The sequence below is a fragment of the Coloeus monedula genome, assembly GCF_965178545.1.
Source record: "Coloeus monedula genome assembly, chromosome: 3".
In the NCBI taxonomy this organism is placed as follows: Eukaryota; Metazoa; Chordata; class Aves; order Passeriformes; family Corvidae; genus Coloeus; species Coloeus monedula.
In genome coordinates, this window is record NC_138783.1 from 117378120 (window position 1) to 117406019 (window position 27900).

The window sequence follows — 27900 nt, forward strand, 5'->3', positions numbered from 1 at the left end:
GCCCTCTGACGTCACGGGACGCGTCCAATCCGCGGGCCGTGCGCCTGCGCGCGCGCGCGGCCGGATGCGGGCGGTGAGGAGGCGGATGCGGAACCGGGGGTAGGGAGCGCCTTCCTCCCCTTCCCCCACCCTCCTCCTCCTCCTCCTGCTGCTGTCCCTGGCTCCGGAGAGCAAAGGGGCAGAGCCGGGAGGCGGGGGGTGGGGTTGCGGGCGGAGGAGAGAAGGAGGGAGGGTGAGGGAGCACCCAGGGTGCCCAGCACCCAGGAGTACAGGGGGGTCCGCCCACAATTTCCCGGGAAATCTCTGATAGCCTCGTCTCCCGTTCTCTGCCCTCCCCACGAAGTTAAAGGGAAGAGCCGAGGATGGTGGAAAACTCTCCGGCCCCGTTGCCAGAAAGGGCAATATATGGATTTGCGCTTTTTTTAGGATCGTGGTTTGGCTTCAGTGAGTATCCCGCAACTGAGTGCATCACGCCGAAGTGTTGCTTTGCTGCATTCTCATTTGAATCAGTTTGTTACTTGAATCACATCCGTTTTCACCTTCACTAAGCGCTGTAGGTAGCTGTAGTGTTACCTTCCCCACCAAAATACTGAAAAATAAATTGAGTCAATCTGGTCAACAGCAATGGAGAATTTTTTGGGTTTATCAGTTTTTCTCTGCTGGTGTTGATGGCTTCTTCATTTCACTGGGGATCCATCGCAGGACCAAGGTCTGAGAGGGTAGACAGCACTTTTTGAACACAAGAAAAGGTGCTGCAAATACGCTTTAGTCAAGCAATAAACCAGGATCCTGCTGTGAGTCTTTGCCACCCTCGGGCCGTGAGAAATCAGAGGGAGTTGGGTTCAGTTCCTCCCCCAGGAAGCTGCTGTGGTTCTGTCTCTTGTGTCTCTCTTTGGGTGCTGACCTCAAGTTCCCCTCAAGTTGTGTTAGACTTTTCTCTCAGTTTGTTGTTACAGAGCACGATTTCTGGGTATTGGTTTTATTGCCGTGGAAATGATGAACTTGGCAGGAATCAGGAAGAATTTTCAGTAATTTTTTAGAACAGTCCATCCAAACACTGCAATTCCACCTGGTTTTCTTCCAGTTAGATGACCCCTGGGAGATCATTTTCTGCTTTAGTATTATCTCCATCCTTTGGCCTCTTTTTATTGAGGTGTTTGGGGTTTTTTATTTGTTGGGGATTTTTTGTTGTTGTTGTTCTGCAGCTCAGCTTGGAATAAATTCTTGTCTGTCTCCGTGGGAAATCAGAATTTAACTGTTAAAGCAAATGCAAAACTGATCTTGTGTAACCAGGTACTGGGCAGGATTTGTGTGAGAGGCACCTCCTGCAATCTTTTGGGAGAGGTATTTTGGTTTAGAGAGTGTAAAAGCAAAATGTAGGAAGTGTAAAACAGCATCAGTCTTATTGTGGCTTTTTAATTCTCTTGTGCAGTTTTGTACCTTATCTGGGCTTATATTCCTGAGACTTGGCTGTTCTCCTTGGGACTGACATACTGGCCTCAAAAGTAAGTTCAGCCAATTGAACTCTTTAATTTGAATATGTTTAAGACACCATTAATTATTTTTAAATAATAAAACTTTTTTTTTTTTTTCTAAATAGTGGCCTTGCATTAAATCAAATTTTCCCTCATGGTAAAGGGCTGCAGTGCTTGTGAAGCATTTTTTTACGTAGCTGTGGTGAAAACGTTTCACTGTGTCGCAAAATAAATAATATTGAAATGTTTTATGATAAATTTGGCATTTTGCTGATGGAAACACAGTAAACTTGAGGCCATTATCAAAAAATAAACACCTTCTTTAAGGAATTTATCTGATGGTTTGTACCAGTAGCTCCAGTGGAGTCATTAATCTTGGGAGAGTGCAGGATCCATAGGCAGAGGTGTTGTTTCTTTTCCTCTTGGAGAAATTCCTCACAGATACAAAACCAAGGTTAAAACTGATTTATCATTAAGCATTTGTTATTCTGATATGTACAATGTGTGAACTTTTCCTCAGGTACTGGGCAGTTGCTTTGCCAGTTTACCTCCTGGTGGCTGTGGGAATTGGGTATATTTTGCTTTTTGGGATTAACATGATGAGCACAGCTCCACTCAACTCCACTCACACCGTCACAGGTAATTGTACTGCTTATTTCAGATTTGGATCCTTCACTGATAATTCTGGAAATCCATAGAGAGCAGAACCCAAATTTTAAGCCTTGAAATATCTGAGTGCTCAGAAGTACTGGAAGAGAGCAGGGTGGGGTTTTCAGCATCCTTTAGAGTAGCTGAATTGATAGTGTTGCATTATATAACATTTCTGGGGAGAAAAGGATCTGGAATCCATGAGGTGTTCTCCTTATCTTTTGTAGATAACTACGCAAAAAAGCAGCAGCAGAAGAAATTCCAAGAGGAGGCAATCCCAGCACTGAGGGATATTCCCATCAGTGAAGTCAACAGGATGTTCTTCCTCCCTGAGAAAGGGATCTGCAATAGCAGATAGTTGTTGTGAAAATCTGGTTGAACAAAGGATTAATCAAAGTGTTACAGGAGGACAGTTAAAACCTCTCCAAGCTAAAAACCCCCAACTCTTGTAGCTTTTTTTCCCCCCTGAATTTCTAATTAAATTGATATGACCACATTTTATTCTCGTGCACCTTTAGTAAGGTGTGTAATAAAGTATATTAATATAATATAAAAGAATAATCATCATAATAAATATAGTTAGTAATAATTATTATGCACCTGCATTGCTATGAGAATTATGTCCTAATAATTTATCTGGTCATTCTTGTGGGTTTAAAAGTGTTCTGCTACTTTCTGCTTGGAATTCCCCTCTGAGAGGGAAAGAAGCAGCTTTTGGACAGAGTTTAATTCTATTTCCCTTTGAATTCAAGGAGAGAAAATGTGCCAGTCAAACACTTGGTGATCTTTTTTTGTTATTAACTGGAAGCGTGTGCATTGTATATACACTGTTTTCCTTTGTAAATATCAATAAAATGTGGCTAATTTTGCCATGTTCACCATTTTCCTGTGGTTTTGGGAGATTTCTCCTGGGTTAAGATGTGTAATGTCCATTTGCCTTCACACAATTCTTTGTTCAGCAAAATACATTGGTCCCCCACCCGCTTAAATTATCAGATTTACTGAATTCCCAAGAATACCAAAAAATAATAAAGGTGGGTTGTGAAGATTTGCTGAAACAAGTCTGGAAATTACTTTTTTAAACTATTTTTAAGGATACTGAAAACTAAATTCAAGGAAATAGCCAGAAATACAGGAACTGACAGCTCCACGTTGTTACAGCCCAAGGTTAAGTGGTTCAGATGTTTTTTAAACAGTCAATTTTACTTTTTTTAAAATTTATTTCCTTTCTTCCAAGCATTACAAACTCAGTTATCTGCAGGACTCAAGATTATTTAGGTTGATTGTAAAGCCCAGTGAATAGAACCTCATTATTTATTAGGCCTGTAACCAACTTCAGCAGAGAATTGAGTTAAAAATGTTATTATTTCATTAAAATATAATAATTTTTTGAGAACTTGTGTGAGAAATCTTATACCAATCCTTTAGAAATCTGTCAAAATGATCATCACTTGCTTTGGAAAGTTGTAAGACCTGCTAATAATCACTTTGGTATGAATATAAATCTGTAGTTGGTTGGGTTTTCTGCCTGAATTTGAAGAAAAAATCTCCATGTTCAGTATTCCAGATGGGAGAAAAATACCTCCTTAATGAAGGAAGAAGTGCTTTTCAACATTTCACTCTGAAATGCTGCATTTTAGGTGTATTGGCATGTGGGGGCATGGTATAAAATTGAATTTGTGTCTAAATTAGAACAATACTGATTTGTGGGGGAGTTTTAGACTTATTAATGAAGTTTTGGGGTTAATTTGCTGTTGTTTCTCACCCCTGCCACCATCCTGTCCTTTTGTTCATTTTAATTTTCACATTTAGGCAGCCACACCCATAAAATCATGATTTGATGGCCAGCAGACATGAAGATGTGTTTGCTCTTTTGTCACTTCTCTAATCACGTTACAGACATTGAAGTATTGACTGTAATCTCTTTTTTCCCCTGTGTATTTTCCACCCCTTTTGCTTCCCAAGAGAGCAATTCCATTTGGAATTCAGACCTGACAACAAGTGAAGGCCACGTTCCCGGCATCATTTGATGTAAGGATTAATTCAGTCCCTTGTTAAGGATGCCCAAATCCTTCCAGGATCAAGGAAAGCTACTGGAAAATGCCCTCCAGCCCTGAGAGCACACAAATTAAAGGACTGTAAACCTTGGGCAAAGATTGGATCAGTGATGAATCTGCCATTTCATTTCTCTGCAGACCCCACAATTATGGGAAAACCAACAGTGAGGAGGCCAAGGGGGCTGTTTGTTTAAGGAAAACTTGCAGGCATGAAACTCAATCTTTGCTTTTCTGTCACTGCTGCTTCAAAGGCACCGTGGTGACCTTTCCTTCAACTTGGGCACGTTTGACACTTCAGAAATTGCCTCTGTGAGCAAAAGAAAACCAGGTAATGTGAGGTTTGGGGGCTAAAATATGTGTTGTGGGGAACTGGGGATCCATGGTGACTGTGATTGCAGAGAGGATACACAGCTCTGCAAAGAGGAGAGGAGATTTTGTTTGCAGATTCCTATAAATTTTGCCTTAGGTATTCAGGGGAAAAAAATCCCCCTCATGATTGAACGGCGGTGCCTCTCTTTACAAAACATACCTGGGTATCAGGTGTCCATTCTTCTCAGAGACTGAGGGGAAACTAAATAAATAAAAGGCAAAAACCTAAATTTGCCCTCATTTTCACCTTTCTGACTTATTGGTGTAGCACAACCAGGAGAGTTCAATCAACTGCATTGTCCCTGCTGGAATAAACCCAGGGATGAAACTTCCCCTTCTTGGATTCTCCTGCAGGTTCTTATCCTGTTGGAGATGGATGGGATTTTACACATCTTGCTGTGAACATCATCTTGTGAGGCAGAATCCTCCCCAGGTGGGATTGGAAGGAATTTGTGTGTGAGTATGTCACAATAACAGAGGTGCCTGGATTCCAATGGAATGGGGCTGTGCCAAAGGGAAGAACAGAGCTGTGGCTGCCAAATTTGTGTCTCTCTCTCCTTTTCACCTTAGCTGGAAAGGGAAGGGTGGTAAAAACATGGACCATGAAGATGCTCCAAGGGTCCTTGGAGCAGCTCTGCTGGGAGGAAAGGCTGCGAGAGCTGGGATTGTTCAGCCTGGAGAGGAGAAGCTTTGGGCTGAGCTCAGGGTGGCCTTGCAGGGCCTGAAGGAGCTGCAGGAAAGCTGGAGAGAGACAATTCCCAAGGCATGGAGGGCCAGGAGCCAGGGAATGGCTTCCCAGTGCCAGAGGGCAGGGCTGGATGGGAGATTGGGCAGGAATTGTTCCCTGGCAGGGTGGGCAGGCCCTGGCACAGGGTGCCCAGAGCAGCTGGGGCTGCCCCTGGATCCCTGGCAGTGCCCAAGGCCAGGCTGGACATTGGGGCTTGGAGCAGCCTGGCACAGTGGGAGGTGTCCCTGCCCATGGCAGGGGTGGCACTGGATGGGCTTTAAGGTCCTTCCAACCCAAACCATTCCATGATTTTCCCTGAGTTAAGGAAATACACTTTTGCTGTTACCCAAAGCATTGTCCAGACCATTCCAGAATTATTAGGCACATAAGGAACGCTGTCAGCTCGATTGGTCCATCTAAAACAACCACTCTGGTTGGGCAGGGGGAGAAAATGAGCAAGGACAACCCAAGCCCCTCTGATATAAAATAGAAAGCTGTAATATTAATTCTTTATCCTGGGACACATCTGTGCTAGTGGGTCTATCAACATTAAAAATGCAACAAGTGTCTGTGAACTTCAGTTTCATTTGTGGGTGGAAATGATAAAATGTTTGTGCCTTAAAAACAAAATACTTGACTGATTTTGTGTAAATAGATTCTGTTCATAATGCACCTTTCTCGTGGGCACTTGATCCTGAGTTGCTAAAATGTTTAATTCAGAGTCCTGCTTGCTGAGTCCTGTTGAATTTCCAGTCAGCTTTCACCCAGCTGGGATGAATGGCGGGTTTTGTATCCCTCTCTTCAGGAACTGAACTGTATTCTGAGGAGAAAGTTTTGGAAGGGTTTAGTTTTGTTCTGCCAGTTCCCTTCCAGAGGGGTTGCCAGAGCCAATTTTGTTGGTGTGCTGTGCTATGGGTGAACTTAAATCTCAGCATCCTGCTAAAAGCTGATAGATGAAGCCAGTGCAGAATAAATAACATTAAATAGGAAATATTTCAGTGAGCTGGGTGGATTTTGTCTCTAAAAGTCATAAGGCTGCTGTTGGGAATATTGCCTTTGTTCCATTCTGCTGCTGTTGTCATTCTCCCTGTATAAATGCATTTGGGGGGGAAAAATTCCTGTTGTGGTTCTTTTTCTCTTAATCCAAATTAATCCTGCATCTTATTTAGAAAAAACACATTTCTGTGGCGTGCAGGGATATGCTTCCCTTGGGTATTTGTATCCTCAGAGCTTGTCTTAAAAGCTCTTGGAAGCAGAATTCAAGGCTGTTGTATGAAAATAAGCCTTAATTATGATTTTTCATACAACAGAAATCTGAAATTGTAGAGGTTCTGTGGGGACCTGTCCAGCATCCCTGTCCCAGGGAACAACAAGTTGCTTTTTACTGCCATCATTTTGGAGAATGGAAAATGAAAGCAGCATTTACTGGAAGTGTTGCAGCTGTTGAATTCCCAAGGGAAGATTTTTGTGGCGCAGAGACCTGAGCCAACAATTTCATCTGTTTCCAGCCTTGCCTTTGAAGTTCTAAACTCATAAACAAACTCGTTTCTGAGATGCTTTGTTACCTTTTTCCTGTAAATGACGGATGATTCTGAGGTCACGGAAAACTTTGCAGGGTCGGATTGCAGATGAGGTAACAAATCAGAAGTGGAAAGTTGCCTGCAGCTGAACCACTGAGATGCTGCCTCAGTTCACCTTGGGGCTTCTCTTAATTATTAACAAGCTGGGGAGGGATCTCAGTGCACTTTTGTGTGTGCAATGTGTCATCACAGACCAGTTTAATCATCTTGCTTTTCTGTTTGCTTTTGCTCCAGACTAAACAATGAGGAAGCTGGAGTGTACATCATTTTAGGATATCTTGTGAAATACCTTTGAATTATCTGTATTTTAGTGCCAGATGTTTGGAAGTGGAGGTATGGAAATGATGAATGGGTGAAATGTGAAAGCTGAGATGTAAAAGCTGAATTTTCCTTTGTCTCTCTGGGGTTTAAATTCCAACTAATTCTTGTCCTTCCCTATATGACAGGATGTTGTCTCCTTGTGTAAATTTAATTAAAGGATCCTCTTTTGAGTCTGCAAGTGGAGATCTTCAAAAAATCCTTCATTCTAATACATTCATTCATTTGGAATCCCAATTTTCCACACTTTAACTACGTGATACTCCCTTTGTTTGCCAGCACACGACTGAGAGGAAGAGCTGCCACACACTGGAAGGGGTTCTGAAACCTGTCTGACCTTGTCTCACAACCACCAGTGGTGCAGGAAAGGTCAAGAATCTGGAATTCTGCATTTGCTTTGTCTCTGGGGAAAGTGTGGCAGTTTTGGTTGGAGTTAAGGCACGTTAAACATCATTTTAAACATAGTGGGGCTAAATGGTTAATCCCTGAGGTAATTAAAAGCTGCTGGTAGCAAGGCAAGTGCTGAGAAACTCTCTGAGCCTACAAAATAGTGTGGGGAAGGCAAAACAGGTACCACATAATGCAAGTTTTAATGTGTCATTAAATGAAATCATGGGTTTAAATCAAGGCTGGGGTTTTTTCTGGCTGGCAGAAGATTACAGGGGGAAAAGTCTGATAACAAGAGAATGGCAGCACCCCAGAAAATATCACAACTGTGTGGGTTGTACTGGAGATGGATGAGGCCAGCTGGGCATGCAGCATTTCTGGCAGAATAAATACATCCCATGGAGCCAATAAGCAACAGTCTCTGCATTTTAAAGAATTCCTTGCTTAATTTCAATGTGTTTCAAAGCCTTTGGCTTCTTTTGGGGCTATTTATTGTATTATTCAGCCTCGTAATCAATCCAATTTTCACTTTATCAGGACTGCAGTGTTTAAAGTAATGAGTGACTCAGGCCAATGCTCTTAATGTTCTTTATCTGTGTTACTTAAACCAATGTGATTTAAATCTTACAATCTTTTGTTCAGCTTCAGGGTTTTATTTGAAAGTCTCTGAAAACACCACAGGATTTCCTTCCATTTTCCAGTGCATTGACTCATTCCCCTTGGAAAGAGAATTATAAATAGTTTTCTTTTGGGCATTGCTGTATTTCTCTGCTTGCTCAGATGTTTGTCCATCCATTCCCAACAGTTCTTTTTTTATCTCTTCACTTTTTTAATGTGGATTTGGTGTTTTTCAGGGCTGTACCTCATTAGGGTGAGCTTGTCTTTTCTTCCTCTTCCTCAGACTCAACATCATCATTGTAGAAATGAATTGTGGCTTGCACAGGAAAACTTGCCAGAACCTTCTCTCCAATGTCATCAAGAAACTTCTGGGATTTGGACTTGGGCAAATAAAGTCTGAGAAGAAAACACATTTTAAGAGGAAAAGTAAAAGAATGCAACACTTGTCCATTCAATCTAGCTTGAATATTAAAACTTATTTTTTAATTAATTAATTCTGGAATTAACATTTGGATACCAGGGTTAGATTGGGGTTGGTGGCCTGAGGGACAGAGGTTGATTTTAGTGGATTTTGTGTCTCCATGTGGAGGAGGAGGAGGTGGTGTAGACTGATTTATTTATTTATTTATTCATTTATTCATTTATTTACTTCAAAATCCACATTGGTTTGTATTAAAACCATAAATTGCCCCTCTTGGTTCCACTTTGACCAATTTCCAATGAAATCTCACAGTAACAAAGGTCACACAGAATTTAAGATGCCACACCTTTTGTAACAAATGCTTGTAAAGAAGAGGGCTATTCCATTGATTTTTCCTCCTCTAAATGAATATCCCAATTAGAAGTTTCCTAATTGAAGAATCCAAACGTTGGTGAAAACCCTTATCAGTCCCCCAAGCTTCAAAAGCTCTGCCTGGTGTTCAGCTTTTAATCAAGAGCAAATAAAAGCAACCTCAAATCTGTACCAAGTCCTACTCCATTAGCAGCTGTTCCCATTAATTAATTGGGCTTTGTGAGCTTGTTATCATAGCAATACATGTAAATATAAATTAGATGAGGCAGAAAAACTGGGGTTTTAAGATTACTTTTTCCTATTTTCATGTTGTTTCAGGCTCTGTTCAGCCTGGGCATCTTTCCTGAGAGATAAAAATCCATGCAGTTTGGTGAGTAATTAAACTGGTACTAAAATGAGATACTCCAGGACCAAACTGATCCTTCTCCTGAGAAGGAATGAGTTTCATCTTGGAAAGTGTCACTTTTCCTCTGTCACTTGACAGGATTTAACTCACCTCACTGGATGTTGGAACCCCAGGGCTCCTGTGGATCTACAATTTCTCAGCTGACCATCCAATTCTGACTGGAAAGAGACACATTTATTAATTAGAATGGGCTCAAAATGGAGATTTCACTTATTCTCTTCAGGTAACTGTAAAATTCCACAGTAACATTGCTTTGTTTGCTTTTCCCTCTAAGTGGAATTCTTTAAATCACCCCTGTGAGTCTGTTCTCTCATGTGAATAAAACATCTGGACCTTTGCTGATTGTGCCTCAGTCTCTTATTTTTGTTCTTTGAGCCTTCCCACCCAAGCAAGTAAAACCAAAAATCACAGTGCATTTCAAAGCCACTAGGAGTTACTTTTAAATTCCATCTTCTGTTGATTTCCTCAGTGGTTTGCTTATAACACCACCTCTCCCAAAAAACCCAATAAATAAAATTCTGCACCTGAAAGCGTGTTTTTAAATTTAAAGTCATTTTCACATAAACTCCTTCTATGTACAAAATGTCACATCCAGACTGCGCCTGGAGATTTCAAATGGAATTGAATTCAAACTGAACTGAAAAATATTCTTCTTTTTTTAATTAAACAAATATAAAGGGCTGTTAAAATGAGGGTTGTGTGGAGTAAGCAGCTGTTTCTGCAGCTCTTGATAATAGTCAAATATTATATTAATAATATATTAATAAGAACTGGTAATAATTTTATATCTGCCACAAAATTAGAGATACTCTTAACCATCACCGTGTACAGTACACTAATTTAAACCATTATTCCAACCCCAAAGAAATGCTTGCAAGAACAAATGAAGAAATGACCAAATCTCACTTCCCATGTCCAGTTCCTGCTTTTCCACAAGGATTTTTCTCCCCAGCATTTGCTCTCACCATTGGTTGGTTCTCCGTGGCCTCCCCATCCCTTGCTGTGAGCATCCACGGCCTCCACAGAGCAGGGCTGCTGGAAGATTAGGATACAACGGAATCATGGAATATCCTGAGTTGGGAAGGACCACGAGGATCATGGAATGCAGCTCCTGGCCCTGCACAGACACCCCAGCAATCCTCCCCCATGTGCTTGAGAGCATTTTCATTTGGTAAATCTGATTTCTATGGCAATTTTTGGCTTCTCCCCCCACACCAGCCACCCTCCTGCCCATTTTTCACTAAGGGCTCCTTTTCCTTTAGGATTTCACAGCTTCAAGTGAACTCAAGATGGTTTAAATAACGCTGAGATGTTTTTATTTTTGCAGAAACCCCCCGAACTACCTCTCCCTCCCTCTCTGACAGATTCACTGTGCTCACTGAGTGCCTGGTTATTTATTAAGGCAGCAACTCCAGCATTAATCCAAGGAGGACAATGTGATCCAATTAGCCCAGGAGAGCAGATGGAGTGGTGGGTGCTGTGTCTGCCTTTTGTTTGGTGGGGTCACCATGACTCTGGATGCTCTTTGCACCAGTATTTTCCATCTCTGTTGCTGTGCAACAGGTCCAGCTGGAGAAATGGAAAAGTGTTTTCAATAAACATAAAAATAATAATAACAATAAGGTTATCACAAGCTTAATTTTAGTTCTGAAATCCTGACTGGAAAGGATGAAGTTTCAGCATAACAAATAAAATAGCGAGGAACATTTTCACGGATATATTTTGCCCTTTACTCCTGAAGTTGACAAGTGTTTTCTGTTTTCTATTCAATGGAATAATTCCATACTCACAGTTGGAGATTGCCAAGCTGGAAAAGCCTCCCTGTTCCTGCCTTACCTGCCCAGGTGCTCCTCTGGCCGGGGCAGGAGCTGCCGGGAATCCCGGGAGCGGCTCCCAGCTGCTCCCTCCATGGATTTGGATGCTCTAAAACCTGGGCCAGGCTCTGAGCCCCTCCTCTGTGTGAACTCCCAAAGGACCTCACCTAAAACAAACACGGTAAAAGCAGGGAGATGTCCTTAAGGAGACTTTTTTTTTTTCTTGAGGAGCAAAGGAGTTCAAAGGTAGGACGGGCTCTCACCTTGGAGGCCATTCCAGGGAGAGCAATCCCAGGGAAACAGAGGCTTTTTGTTAGGTTTGGTTAGCAAATCCCATGGGATAGAACACATATATATCCAATTTATCTTTCTGTTGCTCTTCTACAGGATGTGAATGTGCAGAATGATCGGAATTGTTACAGAATCAGGATTTGCTCTTTATTAAATACACTCCGTAAAGGCACTTTTGGCGTGTCCTGGGAAAACTCTTCCATGTCCTGTCCTAAAAAAAGTGTAACAGAAATGCAAAGAGAATTTTAAATGTAACGTAATTTTTTCAATGACTGAAGTATTTTTTGTGTCCTGGCTTTTAAAGAGAAAATAATACCAAAAATAGGGAAAGTCAGAGGATTTAAAGCCAAGCCCAGTGACTTCCTCAAGACCAGAGGGATGGTCCTTTGATTTGATTGCAATTTGGTGGAGGGAGGAGAAAGGATTAATTTGTCTATCCAAGAATAAAGGCTGTGAGTTCCAACACTTGGTGGAATCTTTTATTTGAAAGTATTCAACGGAGAATTATGGAATCATGGAATGGTTTGGGTTGGGAGGGACCTTAAAGATCATTCAGTTCCAGCCCCCTGCCATGGGCAGGGACACCTCCCACTGTGCCAGGCTGCTCCAAGCCCCAATGTCCAGCCTGGCCTTGGGCACTGCCAGGGATCCAGGGGCAGCCCCAGCTGCTCTGGGCACCCTGTGCCAGGGCCTGCCCACCCTCCCAGGGAAGGATTTGTCCCCAGTAAATGCCTTTTTCTTCCTATATACATTTTAAACCTATGACAAATTAATAGAAACCAACTTGGTTTCTAACATAAACTTTCTTCCCAGAGGGGGAAAATAATTTTATTTACTGACCACAGAGTTCGCACTGATTATTTAGTGTGAATTGGGCACCTTCAGTCTAAATCTACTCTTTCCTGTGCTTAAATACCTTGTGACAAATATATTTAAATACCTTCAGAATCTGAAATTGTAAATAAATAAATAGTACCCTATTACAAATAAAAAAACACGTGCACAGTCTCCATCGCTTTAAACATTTCTGTATCAAAATCAGTACAATTACTAGAATGAAGAACATGGTGAACTATATTTAAAAACCAAAATATTTGTTAAATAATACCACAGGTCCTGATGAAAAATGGCAAACTTCTTAAGTGACCTGAAGTGTAATTAAATATCTTGCTAAATTACAGTCTGACACACACATATTTGATTTCAGAGGCTTGGTTTTATTTAGTCCTGATTTAACTTGAGAGTTGAAAGGGAAGTTTGTTTTGCAGATGTGATATCTGTGATCTTGCAATCAGATCTGTGAGGATAATTGATTTATTCCTCTGCCAACATGGATACTAGTGCAGGACTAAAGCCTGAACTGCTGACATGTAACCCTCCAGAAGATGCAAAGTTATTCTCAATTAAATCTCATGATAAAGCCAGTTTATTTCAGAATTATTGCAAATAAAACTTTGGTGATGAAGCTGCAATGTAATTAAATATAGTCAGGTGTAGAAAAAATGTGAATATTCCATTATAGTACTAATCAATCAAACCACACAACTTTAATTGGCATTTTCATGGATATCATTAAGCAGAGTCAGGTTCCTTTTTGCAGTACACTGAATTTTAATGTAAGGTGCTTAGTTTTGATGTTTGGTGAAGAACACAGAATCAGAAAGATTTTCCAAGAAGTCAGAGGAATTTTTCAGATCTCTTGACATTACCTGGGAATAACTTTGACAGATTCAACTCCAACAGAGAGATGAGCCCTGAGCACGTTATTTTGTGTTAATTGAACGAGGTTTTTATCTTTGTGAGAAATGGGTTTTATGCAGTTTTCTCATGAAGGCAATTGTGCATTTGCAAGAAAAAAGGGTGCTCAGTAGAAATTGGTGTATTCAGAGGAACAGAACACCTCTACAGCATTTATACTTTTAAATGTAATGTATTTCTTCTCACAGATAAATCCTTGGAAAAACTTTTAAGGAGCAGAGGGAGAAGGAAACAGAGCTGGTCACAAAGCCCAGCAAGGCCAGTCTCAAAATATTCCTTTAATGTCAAAAAGAGCTCAGCTATGCTGAGGTGACACAGTAGAGCTGGGATGTTTCATGGCTGACATTACTCCCTGGTTTTTTCCAAGGCTTCCTTCCACCCACCATTAAGGAGGAACTGCTTGGCAAGGTTATTTCAGAAAACCTATTTTAGTAAATTCCCTGGTGCATGCAAGGCCTCGGTTTCGTAACAAAAATAATAACAACAACAACAACAGAATGTCTTCCCACCTAAAATGCTGAACTTGTTAGTCAAAGCTTGTCGTGATAAAGTCTAAGTTACACTGTAATAGAAACTAGAAAACCTACAGCAACTTTACAGCTCTAAATTAATTCTGTGCCAACATATACAGGAGCTCACCTTGAAACAGGGACTGGTTTTGCCTGTTCTGCTTTAAATTCCCTTTCATGGTGAGGTTTTGGTTCCGTTTTCTCATTTACTCATAAACTTTTCTAGGGTAGGGGAACCTCAAAAATCAAAAAAATGATCACTGTGGAGCTGACTGCATTTGATTTTAAGGATTTTAAGCAAAGCACGTTCCTCTCTGTGGAAAGGTTACACAAACAGCTGGGCTCTGTGCAGGCTCTGAGGGTCAGCAGTGCATGTACTGTTCAACTAACCCGGAGAAAGTGAATTCCAGAGTTGAGAGCTTTCTTTGGAGATTGTATCCTTTGCTTGTTTTCTTTCCTTTGATGTGCCCAGGCAAGTATTTGGACTTCCTGCACAAGATAAAGTCACACAAAGGAGCAGTGTAAGGTGCCAGGTGAGGAGCGCTGGAGATTTGTTCCTCTCTCTCCAGGGCAGGATATGGCAGCAGCCCAAGGTTGGTGTTTCTTAAGCTTGAGATGAAGGAGAATTACTTAAAATATTTGACCTTGCACTGAGATTGTAATGTTTGTGCAAGGAAGGAGGTGTTGAAGGCCAGGTTGGACAACCACAGAATCACAGAACCATCAGGGCTGGCAGAGCCCTCCAGGATCACCCAGTGCCACCCCAGCAGCACCAGCAGCACCCCAAAGCCTGTCCCCAAGGGCCACATCCAGACTCCTCCTGAGCACTCCCAGAGACAGTGACTCCAGCACTCCCTGGGCACCTCATCCCAAGGCCTCACCACTCTTCCAGGGAAAAAAACTTTTCCTGAACATCCCCTGGCACAACTTAAAGTCATTTCCTCTCCTCCTTTCACTTGAAATGTGAAAGCAGGGCCAATTTGTTCCTTGTTTATCTACAGTGCCAGCCTGCTGCTGCTGGAGATCCACTTAGGAGTAAAAATTGTTATTTTAGAATACCTATTTCACTAAATTTCCAAGTGCAGGACAAGGCCTTGAGTTCAGAATAATAAAAAAAAAAAAGATTGTGGCTTCCTGTCCTTCGTGTTCAGGAAACAACTGTCACATATCAATCAATGTTGGTGTTGGCTTCTTTCTTGTAGCCTTGCATTTTGGATCTTTTTTTAATCTTCTCTTTTCACTCACACACTAAATATCTGCTAGGATCAGACTGATCCACATTCTTTCCCCAGAGCTCAGTGTTGTGCTTACTTTCCCTATAAAGTATAGGAAATATTTGATAACTTTTGTGCATAGACATATTGGAAGAGTAAAGGATAATTTGTTATCTGTTGTATATTCTGAAGGAGCAATTTGTGTTTGCAGCACACATGGCACATGCAAATGCTGCAGTTTTATACCGTGTCAGGCTGATCTTCACCCTGATGTCAGTGTTCAGCCCATTCTCGTTTGGTGAATCCAATGAATTGGCTGAAATTAAATGCTTTGCATTTGTGGCTTTGGTGGCTACAGGGATGGGACTTGGAGTCAGGTGTCTTCTCCTAGTTCTGTGCTGGGATACTGCTCCTCTAGGATATCATCAACCCTGGAACACGGTCAGGTCACAGTGTGGAGACATTTCTGAGGAAAACAGGGTCCTTTCCTGTTAAGTGTTAGCTTTGGAGAGCAGAAGCTGCAGGATTTATCCTGGGCTCCATCACAACAGGGTGTGAGCAGCAGGTGAGGGGGAGATTGTGCCCCTGTGCCCCTGTGCTCAGGTGAGAGCCCACCTGCAGAGCTGCCCCAGCCCTGGGACCAGCACAGGGAGGACGTGGAGCTGCTGGAGAGAGGCCAGAGGAGGCAGCAGGATGAGCAGAGGGATGGAGCAGCTCTGCTGGGAGGAAAGGCTGCGAGAGCTGGGATTGTTCAGCCTGGAGAGGAGAAGCTTTGGGCTGAGCTCAGGGTGGCCTTGCAGGGCCTGAAGGAGCTGCAGGAAAGCTGGAGAGAGACAATTCCCAAGGCATGGAGGGCCAGGAGGCAGGGAATGGCTTCCCAGTGCCAGAGGGCAGGGCTGGATGGGAGATTGGGCAGGAATTGTTCCCTGGCAGGGTGGGCAGGCCCTGGCCCAGGGTGCTCAGAGCAGCTGGGGCTGCCCCTGGATCCCTGGCAGTGCCCAAGGCCAGGCTGGACATTGGGGCTTGGAGCAGCCTGGGACAGTGGAAGGTGTCCCTGCCAGGGCAGGGGTGGCACTGGATGAGATTTAAGTCCCTTTTAACCAAAACCATTCCGCGATTCCTTGAGGAGCCGAATCGTGGCGCCGGGGACGAGAAGACTTCGCCTGCTCCTCCTCCTCTTCCTCCTCCAGAGCACGGCTACATCTAACCCGTTGCACAGAGACAACGCCCCGAGCCATTTTTAACGATTTCGAGTGATCTTTATTCCTTTTCACACGTTCTTTCGCCGCAGAACTGCGCATCCCCCTCTGCGCTCGGTCGTGAGGCGGCGCCGCCGCGTTCCCCCCCAACGCCGGCGCTGAGCGCTGAGGGGAGGAGCGGCGAAGCGACGGCGCGAAAGGGGCGGGGCGCCGCGCGCGCCAGGCCCCGCCAGCCAATCAGCGCTGGGAGCGGCGCCCGCCCCCAGTGACGCACGGCGCTGCGATTGGCCGGGGCGGCCGGGGGGCGGGGCCGCGCGCCCGCCATGCTGATCACGCTGTGCTATCTGTACCTGTGGGCGCGCTGGGGGCCGCGCTCGGCCGCGCTCGTCCGCAGCACCGTGCGGAGGCTGCACCGCTCCCGCTGCTCCTTCACCTTCTGCGCCCGCCAGCCGCACCCCGAGGAGCGCGTCTGCCTCCGCGTCGGCGGAAAGGTGTTCTGCACCGGCGAGGCGCAGGTAGAGCCGCGGGGATGCGCGGGGATGCGGCGGTTGCCGCGGTAACGGAGATGCGGCGGGTGCGCGGTTGCCGCGGTAACGGGGATGCGCATCCCCGCCCCGCGGAGCTCCGGGAAAGGGGATCGGGGATGGGGCTGCGGTTTGTGTTTGGGGATTGGTGGCGGGCAGGGATTTGGGATTAGGAAAAATAATTCCCCCGCGCTGTCACAGCCACGGGGAAGGAGGGGGTGAGATCCAGGTGGTTGCTTCGGTAGGAAATGTTAGTTGGGGTGTGGTTGCCTCTCCTCGCTGCTTGCTAGAGCGTGCTGGACTAGGAAATGGGCTGAGGGATGCTCTAATGTGCTACATGTGTATATTTATATGTGTAGATACATGTATATGTATGAAGTGCAGGTTTGCAAGGGCAGCAGTGGTTATAGGAAAGCTTGGCTGGGAGAGCTTGATGGAATTTCATAGAATCACAGAATGGTTTGGGTTGGAAGGGACCTTAAAGATCACCCAGTTCCAACCCCCTGCCATGGGCACAGAGCCCTGTCCAGCCTGGCCTCGGACACTTCCAGCAGCCACAGCTGCCCTGGGCACCCTGTGCCAGGGCCTCCCCACCCTCACAGGGAAGAGGTTCACAGGGAAGATTTTCTTCCCAGTATCCGTCTAAACCTGCTCACTTGCAGTTTAAGGCCATTCCCCCTTGTTCTGTCATTCCATGTCCCTGGGAAAAGCCTCTTTCCATTTCAGCAACATACTTTGAGCACATATAAGGCTTTAGTCTATAAATTTATGCTGTGTTTGTGTGTTCAAGATTCATGTCAGGGGTTTAAAACGTTGCTGGATCTGTCCTGGAATGTGAACTGAGCCTTTGGTTACTGAGAGCTGTGGTCTCCTCCCCATACAAAACGTTGTTTTAAGTAAGGATAATGAAGCGAAAAATGAAAATCACAGTTTTGGACAAATGAGCAGGGGTGGGGGGAGGCTGTGGCAGCCGATGGCAGTGGAAAAATCCTATGCCTGAAGCAGTTCCACTTGGCAGTGCTGGCAGCAAAACTGAAAGTGAGCTAGCTTGACTTTCAGGATTAGAAGTAGAACTCCCCTGGCACAGCCCTCAAATAATCTGAATTACTTAAATGAATGTTGGTTTTGTCTAAATTTGTCACTAAATGCCAGAATTGATGTGGGTAAGGCTCTTCTCGATCTCTGCTTTTTGCTGATGTTGATGTGTGTGTGTTGGTGGGAATTATTTCAGTTGTTCCAGGCATTGCTGGAAAGGGATTTATGGAGCGTGTCAATGGCTAAGTGCTCTTTAGGAAGCAGAGAAGCTTTTCATAAGTTTGGTGGGTAAAGAGAACATTTGCAGTGAGGGAAAACAAGATTAGAAATGCTGATGGAGTTGGTTCTATTTAAAACCAGGGTTTTTTGCTATTTAATGTACAGATTATTTCACACTTAAGAGCGATGGTGGCAATCTCAGAATCTTTCACAGCCAAGTTAAATGCTTAGTTCACATTCCAATAAAGCTCTCAAAAACCAAACAAAGCTGTGTTTAGAGGAGTTCTGCCTGAGCTGCCCTGGATTATTGTTTTGTGAAGAGGATTTCAGCTGGTTTCTGCTGATCTTTGCTCCACTGCTGCTCATTTCTGAAACAGCTTCTCCTCAGTCCTTGCACAGCAAGCACATTTTTTTTCTGTCTGCAGTGCTATTCATGCAGACTGATTTTATAATCTGCTTGGTTTATTGGTGTTTATTGGGAGCTGGGAAGCCCTCTGGGGAGCTGCAGCTTGGCATGAAGTTTGGCATAGACTTGGGGCTGTTATTCAGTAAGTTTTTGTCTCTTTAAAATGTGTGATGACAGTGTTTGAGAATCCCTGGGGCAGGTCCTGTCGTGCTGCACCTTGGTGTGAGGGCTCTGTCCCTGCATCACTGGGGAGCTCTTTGCATCATCTGTGTAGAGATAAAAGCTTAACTAGTATTTTTTTGTTTTTTGGCTTCTGGGCAGCCAGCAAAGCTCCTCTGCTGTCTCGGTAGCTTGAACTATGATCAGTAACTTAAGATACCAGCAGGTCATAAATCATAACCTGTAAAATGTGCCTTTTTTTTTGTTTGATCTTTAGCCAAATCAGATGTTTAAGATACTTTAAAGCTTCCTGAGTTCAGTTCACTTTCCCGTGGGAGAAATCAGAGTTTGCTTGTGCAGCTTCTGTGCTCACTAAGGGTGGTTGGATCAGTGAACTGCCCCCAGAGCCTCAATATTCTGTGCTTTCATTTGGGATGTGCAGTGATGAACACATTTAGTGGTGGAATTTAGTGCCAGAGGGGAATTATTTTCTGTTTCTGTATGGAATTACTGAAGGTGTGTGTTTGTAGTATGGCAGCAGCAAAAAAAGGTATTTCTAATGTTTGCCATTTTTAAAATACGACAGGCAAATCAGGTTCAGTGCAAAATCTACATAAAAATTAAAAATTGATGGAATATTTTATGAGAACAGATTACTGAGAAGCTGTGAGGTGTCTCCAACGTGTTTGTTGGTCTGCTGATTTGAGCTTTTGAGCTTAATTTGCTCCTTGGTGAGGGCAAGAGAGGGAATCTTTTGTAATTTAATGAAGAAAACATTTGTCCAATGGTTTGCTGAGTGGTGGATAGAACAACTTGCAGAAAAATCGATTCTGAATAAGTTATTTCTTTACATTTTATGAGTTTCATAAGGAATAAGGAGTTTTGATGCAGATGCATGAGGATTCAATATTCAGTGAGAATGGGAGAGGAGGATCAGCTGAGTGAGGGATGCTGCCAGTGGCAAATGTCCCACAAGAGTCCCAGTGCCAGTGGCTCAGTGGTTTTGTGTCCCACTCACTCTTCCTGTAAAACTGAAAGCTGCAGTTTGAGTTGGCTTAAAAATGTGGGTTGTCACTTTTGGTTTTACTTTCAGTGTTCCTTTGTAGTGGTTCAGAACTTTATGCCTTTTTTGGTCTCATGGGGAACGTGAAAACATCATCACCCTTCCTGTAAGGCTGGAGGGTCAGATTTGAATTGAAGCTGGGTGTAATTTAAAAATAAATTCTTAAATCAGCTGCTTCCTACACAGACTTATTTTCCTTTCCCGTTTCTTGCAGTTCCTTGATGACTTAAACAGGTGGAGTGTGCTTCTCATTTCTCCTTTTATTTACCCTGAGAAGTTGCTCACAGCAGAACACATAGCTTTTGTGACAGAAAGCATTTCTGCTCAGACAGAGAACGTGCAGAAAGGACCTGATTCTTCGAAGGAGGTGAGCAGCTCTCTTTGCTTCTTGCATGGAAGGGAGTCCAGATGGATTGTTATGTTCTTGGGAATAAAAAGGGAATTGCTTCATTCAAATCCCTGATAATAATTAAGCTCTGTTTTATGTTTCAAACAGACCCAGAGACGTTTTGTTGAGACTTTCCAGTAGCATTTTTCTCTGGCTGTGGGTGGGAATTGTCCCCCAGCTCTGGAGTCAGGATGGGAGAAGTTGGGATTCTTCAGCCCGAAGAAGAGAAGGCTCTGGGGAGACCTCAGAGCCACTTCCAGTGCCTAAAGGGGCTGCAAGAGAGCAACTTTGGACAAGGGCTGGAGGGCCAGGAGCCAGGGAATGGCTTCCCAGTGCCAGAGGGCAGGGCTGGATGGGAGATTGGGCAGGAATTGTTCCCTGGCAGGGTGGGCAGGCCCTGGCCCAGGGTGCCCAGAGCAGCTGGGGCTGCCCCTGGATCCCTGGCAGTGCCCAAGGCCAGGCTGGACATTGGGGCTTGGAGCAGCCTGGCACAGTGGCCCTTGTGGAAAATCCTTCTCCTTCTCTTTTTTTAAGCCCCCTTTAGGCACTGGAAGGCTGTGAGAGAGATGGATCCCATTGTCTCCAGGAAAGAGGAGAAAAGGGAAGATGTGCATGTCAGGATGTGTCTGTGCAGGCTGTAATAAAACATCTGGGCTGTCTGCTGGGATTCCAGAGCTCTTCCATGAATCAGGCTCTGCCCCAAGTTGGGATCACCCCTGGGGCCATGGATAAGGAGCTCTCCTGAGTGCCCCTGAAGGGCCATCTGTCACCCTTGTTTCCTGGAATCAGGTTTCAAGCTCCTTCTTGGCACATCCACAGGTGCTCGTGGCCTGTCTGCTTCCCTGGAGGAGGATCCAGTGTTTTCCAGGTCACTTGTTCTGGGAGATGCTCCAGCAATCCTCTGTGCAGTGAACATGGGGTGCAGAGGGGTGGGTAAACAGATTTATCTGAGGCAGGGACTGGAGGACAGGTTGGGAATGGGCTCAGCTCCAGATTTGGGGCTGCAGTCAGACTTTGAGTGCCTTCACCCTCTGCCAGTTCCAGAACAGAGCACGGATTTGGAGCATGATAGTCAGGAATGATGTCCAGAAGTGCTGCATCAGGGAAAATCCTTGGCTCCGTGGAGCTCCAAGTGTGAGGAGGCACCCAGAGCTTGGTAGGACCTTTTCTCCTCAAATCTTCTGATCCTGCTTCCACTGGGCACGTGTTTCCTTGGAGCAAAGCTGCATTAGCTGCTTTGGAAATGGTTTTATTGCCTTTGATGGAATCCATGCAGGTGGGCCCTGCTTCTGAGATAAAGGAGCTGTGCCCTCCTTCTTGTCTCAGAGTGTACCTGGGCAGTGCTGAGCCAGCTCAGATGGGAGATTTTTATTTTCTTCATATTTTTTGTAGCAGAAAGATCCACAAAAACATCTGCATTGAAGCTCTAATTATCTATTCTTGTGGGATTTATTTATATTTTTTTAATCTTCTTGGGTTTGCTTTAGTTTTCTTTAGGATGGAAAATTTTGCATTCTTATGTGGACATTAATAATTAATTTGATTTAACGAGTTCAAAAGTGATAGTCCAGGCAACAAATCAAAACTGAAGAGGAAAAGGACTGCTGGATTATTCTGTTTACTGGTTTTCTGTGTGAAATGCTCTTAGTTTTGCTACCTCTGGCTGTCACCATAGCCAGGGGCTGTGGGAACACATTGCTCCTGGGAGAATTTCTGGCCAGAAAAGCCATTTTTTGTAGGACTGTCAGTGATCTGTGACTGTGAAAATGAGGTGGACTTAGAAAACAGAGTAGGAATAATTGCTCATCTCTTGCTAAGAGCTGGCCTCTCGTCCTTTATTCAGAATTTTGGTTTTGAATCGTAGTAAGAAAGCTGGAAAATATTCCCTGAGGATTTTTGCTTTGCTCTGGAGCAGATGGATTGTTGCTTGAGCAGGATTGCAGGGTCATGTGTTTTGGCAAGAGCTTTACTTTGTGAGGTACTTCTGTGTGTTCACTTCATTTGCACTGTGCAGCAATAACTACATTCTCCATCGAAGATTTTACTTGGTGTCACAAAGAAAAGCTCAGGAGCTTGGGGCAGTTCTGGCTGGACTTGGTCACAGACATCCCCAGAGTGAAGTCTGACTGATCCCATCTCCAGGGATTCAGATGGATCATGGTCAGCTGTAGCTGCTTTCCCAGCAGGAGATTTTGTTCTGCTTTAGAACTGGTCACTACTGGTGTGCCCTGAAATAAATCCCATAATTCAGGGCTGGCGTTTCTGTGTGGTCCAGTCCTGGGGATGAGCATTCAGAAGGTGCTGGAGGCAGGAACTCGCTGCTGGAGTGACTGGTTGTTATTCCCAGGGGTTCAGGACCCCAGTGGCAAATCTGTCATGAATTTTTGGGCTGATTCTCACCAACTGTGGGCTCTGGCTCAAACCTGTGACGTGCTCTGGTGTCACAGAGCTGGAGTTTAACCCCGAAGTTAAACCACTCAGTTGATCTCGTGCTAAAAACCCACACACTGCTCCTCTTTTCCTTTTGGAAAGGGAATTTTCCACCAAGGGTCAGCATAAGTCATGGATCAGAAGATATCCAGATGGATTTCTTGTTAGATATCCAAAGGCCAGAAATATAAATCTGGATTGAGAGCCCACCTGCAGAGCTGCCCCAGCCCTGGGACCAGCACAGGGAGGCCGTGGAGCTGCTGGAGAGAGGCCAGAGGAGGCAGCAGGATGAGCAGAGGGATGGAGCAGCTCTGCTGGGAGGAAAGGCTGCGAGAGCTGGGATTGTTCAGCCTGGAGAGGAGAAGCTTTGGGCTGAGCTCAGGGTGGCCTTGCAGGGCCTGAAGGAGCTGCAGGAAAGCTGGAGAGAGACAATTCCCAAGGCATGGAGGGCCAGGAGCCAGGGAATGGCTTCCCAGTGCCAGAGGGCAGGGCTGGATGGGAGATTGGGCAGGAATTGTTCCCTGGCAGGGTGGGCAGGCCCTGGCACAGGGTGCCCAGAGCAGCTGGGGCTGCCCCTGGATCCCTGGCAGTGCCCAAGGCCAGGCTGGACATTGGGGCTTGGAGCAGCCTGGCACAGTGGGAGGTGTCCCTGCCATGGCAGGGGATGGAACAAGATGAGCTTTAAGGTCCCTTCCCACCCAAACCCTTCTGGGATTCTGTGACTGAATGGTCTCATTCGGGTTGTGCTAATCACAAACTGCTTTTGAGAGTGGCTTAGGAAGGAGACAGAACCATTAGGGTTGGTTGTTCTTTCTTCTTGTTCCCTTGGGGAATACCACAAAATCAAAAGATGGAGCTGGATTCTTTTGGATGTTGTATAAACCATTTAATTGCAGTGAATAAAAAGGTAAATTTAGCTGATAGTCTAATTATGAACAAGTGGGATAACTGACAGCTCACCCTCAGTGTGTGCACTCCCTGTGAGTTTCTCCTTTGAGGTCTTTAATCAGTGTTTTACATCTGGTGTGTGGTGATAAAGTGCTGCAGCTGCTCTGTGGGAATTGCACTTTGTCTCCCAGCTTTTGGAACATATTCCATGGCAAGGGCTGATTTTTTTTTTAGGCCATGAAGGCAGGTGCTGCTTCGTTGTCTTGAAATAATTCCTTCATGGGAGAACAACAGGTTTGTGTATCCAATTGTGTCTCCTACTTGTGCAATGTTTCTTTCCTGGAGAAAGGAATTTTTGATGCAGATAAGCAGCTTGAACCCTCAGGGTTTAGTTAATGCTTCTGATAATTATTGTTAAATCCTTGTAGTTTACTTTTGTTCTTTTTATCAGCGTTCTTGCTCGGAATTTGTGCTGAAGGAAATAAATGCAAATAGATTTTTTTCTTCCAGAATGTGCCAATGTTCTGCTGCCATTTTGTTGCTTGAAACTTTTAGAGCCTTGATCTTTGGGAATGGTTCCTTTGTACTCCCAATTTGCTTCCAACACTTGGTGTGGACGTTGTTCTCTTCCATCAGGGCTCAATCTTTGCAGCCTAAAGCAACCCTTCCTCAGTAAATTCTTTGGGTTGTATCCAATTCTCCTGCAATTCCTCTTGCAAAATCACAATACTGTTGATATTTGGGTATTTTTCCGTAACCTTTTCCAACTGAAAGCCATCCATATGCTCTGTTCTAGATTGTGAAGTGGTCAGACTTTTGTTCACCCTTGGCCTATAAACCTGGTGAACCTTTTAAGTTAATTGCTGAAGCAAGTGTAGATAATTTCAGTAGCCTTGGAATAGCCTTCCTGGAAGACAGGCTGCAGATGGATAACGGGATGGTGCCACACAGGATTGTTTGTAAGTATCCTCCTGATCATTTTTAACAGCACAACATGTTTGGTTTATGGCTCTTTCAGGACTTTGCATGTAGTCTTTACACCTACCTGAAAAATTGGCATTTATTTTGACAGAGTTTCCTTCCTGTTGGGATTCCAGGCAGTTGATCCCTCTGTAGCTCTGCTTTAATTTTATAGGAACGTGGAATGGTTTGGGTTGGAAGGAACCTTAATCATCCATTCCTACCCCAGGGACACCTTCCACTATCCCAGGGTGCTCCAAACCAGAAGTTAGAAAATATTTTCTCCAAGTCTTGACTGTTAAATTAACAAATCTATTAAAACAACCCCAAACCAACCAAGAAAAACCATGAAGTTTTTAGGCAAATGTTCCCTTTTTTCCCATATTTGAAATGGAATTGTATTCAAAGATGAGCATGGATTGAGAACAATTTGGGGGTGGGGTTTTTTGGGGTTTTGTGAGGGTTTTATTTGCTGGGGTTTTTTAGTGTAGATCAGAGTGCACTGGCAGAAATTAAGGAATGACAAAATTGACAACGTGTAGCTGGAGTGCAAGAGGGTTGGAATATTCTCCCAAAGGAATCTGATGGGAACTTCTGTCTCTTGGTGCTGTTCTGCACAAATATTCCCCCAAGGAAGGGTAGAAGCTGAGAGTGCCTCAGTCACTCCCTTTTTAAAATGTTTTCTGCCTCCTTTTGCTTCCAGTGCTGTGTGGAAGCTGCTCCAGGACAGGCTGGGGGAGGCTCTAGATGGAATAACATAGGTTGGAAGCTGCGAAATTCTCTTGGGATATAAAAAAAAAATCCTTTTTCAAGTTTCTGCTCCAAAGGGGATGTAGTTTCGTAAGGAAAGGGATTGAACTTGGATCTGATGTGTTGTAACAAAATGTTGTTAATCAATTTTCTCACTGAGTTAAAAGCCTAATAAATTTATTTGGTTTTGTGTGAGTGGAGAAGGATTCAGTAAAATTTTTCAGACTTTGATTTGAAGTATTTTCATGGCTCAGCAGCTGAAGAAACCCTGCCTTCTGAAGTGTATTTTTGCTCTCCTCTTAGTTTGCTCTGCACGTCATGCTGTCAATAATCATCTTTGCTCTTCTCAGTTGGATTTGCTACAAATTATCTTCGCATTTCTATCATTTTCAGGGAAAAAGGGGAATTTGTAACAGTTCTTCTTCTTTTCTTGTTTTCCCTTGGATTCTTAGCTCCCAAATCTTGCTGTGGGTGGGTCTCTCTCCCTTTCTGCAGACTGAAATCAGTTCAAATATCTTTTGACTCCCTTTTCTTGTGCCAGACCTTTGCCTGCAGCCTTCAGCAGTGCAAGAGACATGGTTCAATATCTGTATCTTACCCAATACCATCACTTTATTAGCTTATTTCAAAATAGTTCATTTCAAAACAGCAGCAAGTGATTTTAAACCCTGCCCTCTTTAAAAGAGCAGCATTTTTCCAGAGGTTGCTTTGTTTTGTCTTTAGATTTGTGTTATGAGCACAAATTCGTGTTGTTCTGGGGGGAAATTGGATTTTTTTGTGTCAAATAAGTGAAATTCTTGCTGTTACAGAGTATTTGTACTGAAATGAAATTAACTTCTTCTGTGTTAGTGCTGTTTATCATAACTCTTTCGATATCATTATTCTAACCCCTTTTTTTGTATCCTTTACCTTTTCCAGCTGTCTATTTACAGGAATCTGCTCTGAAGGAGTTGGCCCAGGAGGCACCATCCGTGAAAGAGCAAAGTGCAGACATGGATGCAGTAAATCCTGCTGGGAAATCAGGATTAGGACGAGGTGAGGAGGAGAAATCCAAGCTGGAGAAAGGAAGGGAGCATGAGGATGAAGTCACCAGCCCGTGTGACAAGGAGGCAGGAGCTGGGGAACATCACCACTTGCACCTTTCCAGCTGCCACGAGTGTCTGCAGCTTGAAAACAGCACCATCGAATCCGTGAAATTCGCCTCTGCAGAAAACATTCCAGAGCTTCCTGATGATTGCAGCAGCAAACTGGAGGAGAAGGAGGATGAATGTCTGGAAAAAGGAATGAAGAGGGTAAACCTTGCTGGAAAACCCCCTAATATATTGATCTACCTGGGCTCTGAGACTGCCAAAGAGAGGTTTGAGCAGGTGAAATCAGTCCTCAGGGAATGCATCGATGCTGAGAGCTACACCATCTACCAGCTGCAGCAGGAGCAAGTGCTCAAAGATCCCTGGATTGAGAACTCCCTGCTGCTGGTCATTGCCACAGAGGAGCCCATTCCTGAGGGGAGCCACAAGCAATTTATGAAATTTTTGTCTAAAGGGGGGAAGATTCTTGGGTTTTCTTCGTCCTTCACCTTTGGGGGCGTGCAGATAAAGCACAAAAACAAACTGAGGAAGGCTGTGCATGAGCTGGTGGTCTCTAAAAAGGACAGCCCTGAGGTGAAGTTGAACCTGCTGGTCAGTGGCTGTGTTTTTGAGCAAGGGATGAAGGAAGATGCCAGCAGAGTGAAGACATTGAGTCGGTTAAACAATGCTGATAAAGACACAGTTATTGTGCATCTGACTTACGGGAGCAGTGGAGGAGAAGCCGTCCTTTCCCAGGTACTGTGAGCAGGGAAGAATTCATTTCCTCCTTGCTGCATGCTGTGCAATCCTGAAAATGTTCCCTTGTTCCCATGGCATGTTCTTGGGGGTTCCTGTCAAGGAGAGGTGTGGAATCATGGGATGGTCTGGGTTGGGAGAGACCTCAAAACTCATCCCATTCCAACATTGACACGTTCCGCTGTCCCAGGCTGCTCCAAGCCCCAATGTCCAACCTGGCCTTGGGCACTTCCAGGGATCCAGGGGCAGCCCCAGCTGCTCTGGGCACCCTGTGCCAGGGCCTCCCCACCCCCTGAGGTGTAAATGGATGTCCTGGATGTACAAGGAATCCAAATGCACGATGGTTTCACTGGCTCTTAGAGAATGGGAATGTCACTGCTGTTCCATTTCCTTGTTGTCACCACAGAGCCAGGCAGGTGTGGATCTGGCAAGATCACAGAGAGGGGTAAAACAAAGAACAGGTTTGTGTAGGAAGCAGGAATTTTACTCATCAATCCATGGAAGTATCTCCAAGAGGTGCCAGAGGATGATGCCAGACTTCCCAGTGGTGCCCAGTGACAGCACAAGGAGCAGTGGCCATAAACTGAACACAAGAAGTTCCCCCTCAGCATGAGGAGGAATTTCTTTCCATGGAGGTGACAGAGCCCTGGAACAGCTGCCCAGGGAGGTGATGGATTCTCCCTGTCTGGAGACATCCCAAACCCACCTGGATGTGCTCCTGTGTCACCTGCTCCAGGTGACCCTGCCTGGGTAGGGGGTTGGACTGGATCATCTCCAGAGTTCCCTTCCAACCCCAACCCCTCTGGGATTCTGTCATCTTCCAGAGCAGAGCTTTCCCTTTCTGCCTCCTGGAAGCTGTGCAGGGATACAGCTTGAGCAGATTTTGGGAGGTGGGAAATACATCCCACAAAATCCTTACAAAAATGTGGCCAAGCAAGAAGTGTAAAATAAACCTTGCTGGGAACTTGATTTTTTGTTTCCTGAGTCCATATCCAGGCTTTAAAGTTTTAAATGTTTAACGTTCTGCACCTACCAAATAGCTCAGAGCACCTGGGGGATGGAATTGGGGGAGTCTAGGATGAGCCAAAATCA

At 44.5% G+C, this 27900-nt stretch overlaps 3 protein-coding genes across 4 annotated transcripts in view; 2 read left to right on the top strand and 1 right to left on the bottom strand.

The window, feature by feature from the left end:
* The first annotated feature begins 60 nt into the window (after window positions 1-60).
* PIGP (phosphatidylinositol glycan anchor biosynthesis class P) lies at window positions 61-3006 on the top strand. 2 transcript variants are annotated; one of them, XM_082278201.1, is made up of 5 exons: window positions 61-99; window positions 344-444; window positions 1433-1505; window positions 1996-2114; window positions 2351-3006. In XM_082278201.1, exons 2-5 carry the CDS (start codon window positions 363-365, stop codon window positions 2479-2481), a joined length of 405 nt encoding a protein of 134 aa, XP_082134327.1. In that variant the 5' UTR covers window positions 61-99; window positions 344-362; the 3' UTR covers window positions 2482-3006. The 2 variants fall into 2 exon arrangements, with proteins under 2 accessions (XP_082134327.1, XP_082134326.1); XM_082278200.1 differs by lacking the exon at window positions 61-99 and having other exon boundaries at window positions 135-444.
* A 5366-nt stretch (window positions 3007-8372) lies between these two features.
* Window positions 8373-11288, bottom strand: RIPPLY3 (ripply transcriptional repressor 3; the record flags this gene model as incomplete). The annotated part of the gene is made up of 4 exons (XM_082277863.1): window positions 8373-8575; window positions 9469-9536; window positions 10344-10413; window positions 11215-11288. The coding sequence occupies 4 exons, from the start codon at window positions 11286-11288 to the stop codon at window positions 8428-8430; spliced, it is 360 nt and encodes a 119-aa protein (XP_082133989.1). The 3' UTR covers window positions 8373-8427.
* Window positions 11289-16486: 5198 nt separating this feature from the next.
* The window catches only part of HLCS (holocarboxylase synthetase), a gene marked incomplete at its 5' end in the record, with an annotated part of 107283 nt that continues 95869 nt past the window's right edge, over window positions 16487-27900 (top strand). Inside the window, 4 exons of the mRNA XM_082279289.1 lie at window positions 16487-16678; window positions 19784-19936; window positions 24072-24234; window positions 25904-26808. Of these exons, the coding sequence (XP_082135415.1) occupies window positions 16487-16678; window positions 19784-19936; window positions 24072-24234; window positions 25904-26808 (1413 nt within the window). The remainder of the gene's footprint in view (window positions 16679-19783; window positions 19937-24071; window positions 24235-25903; window positions 26809-27900) is intronic.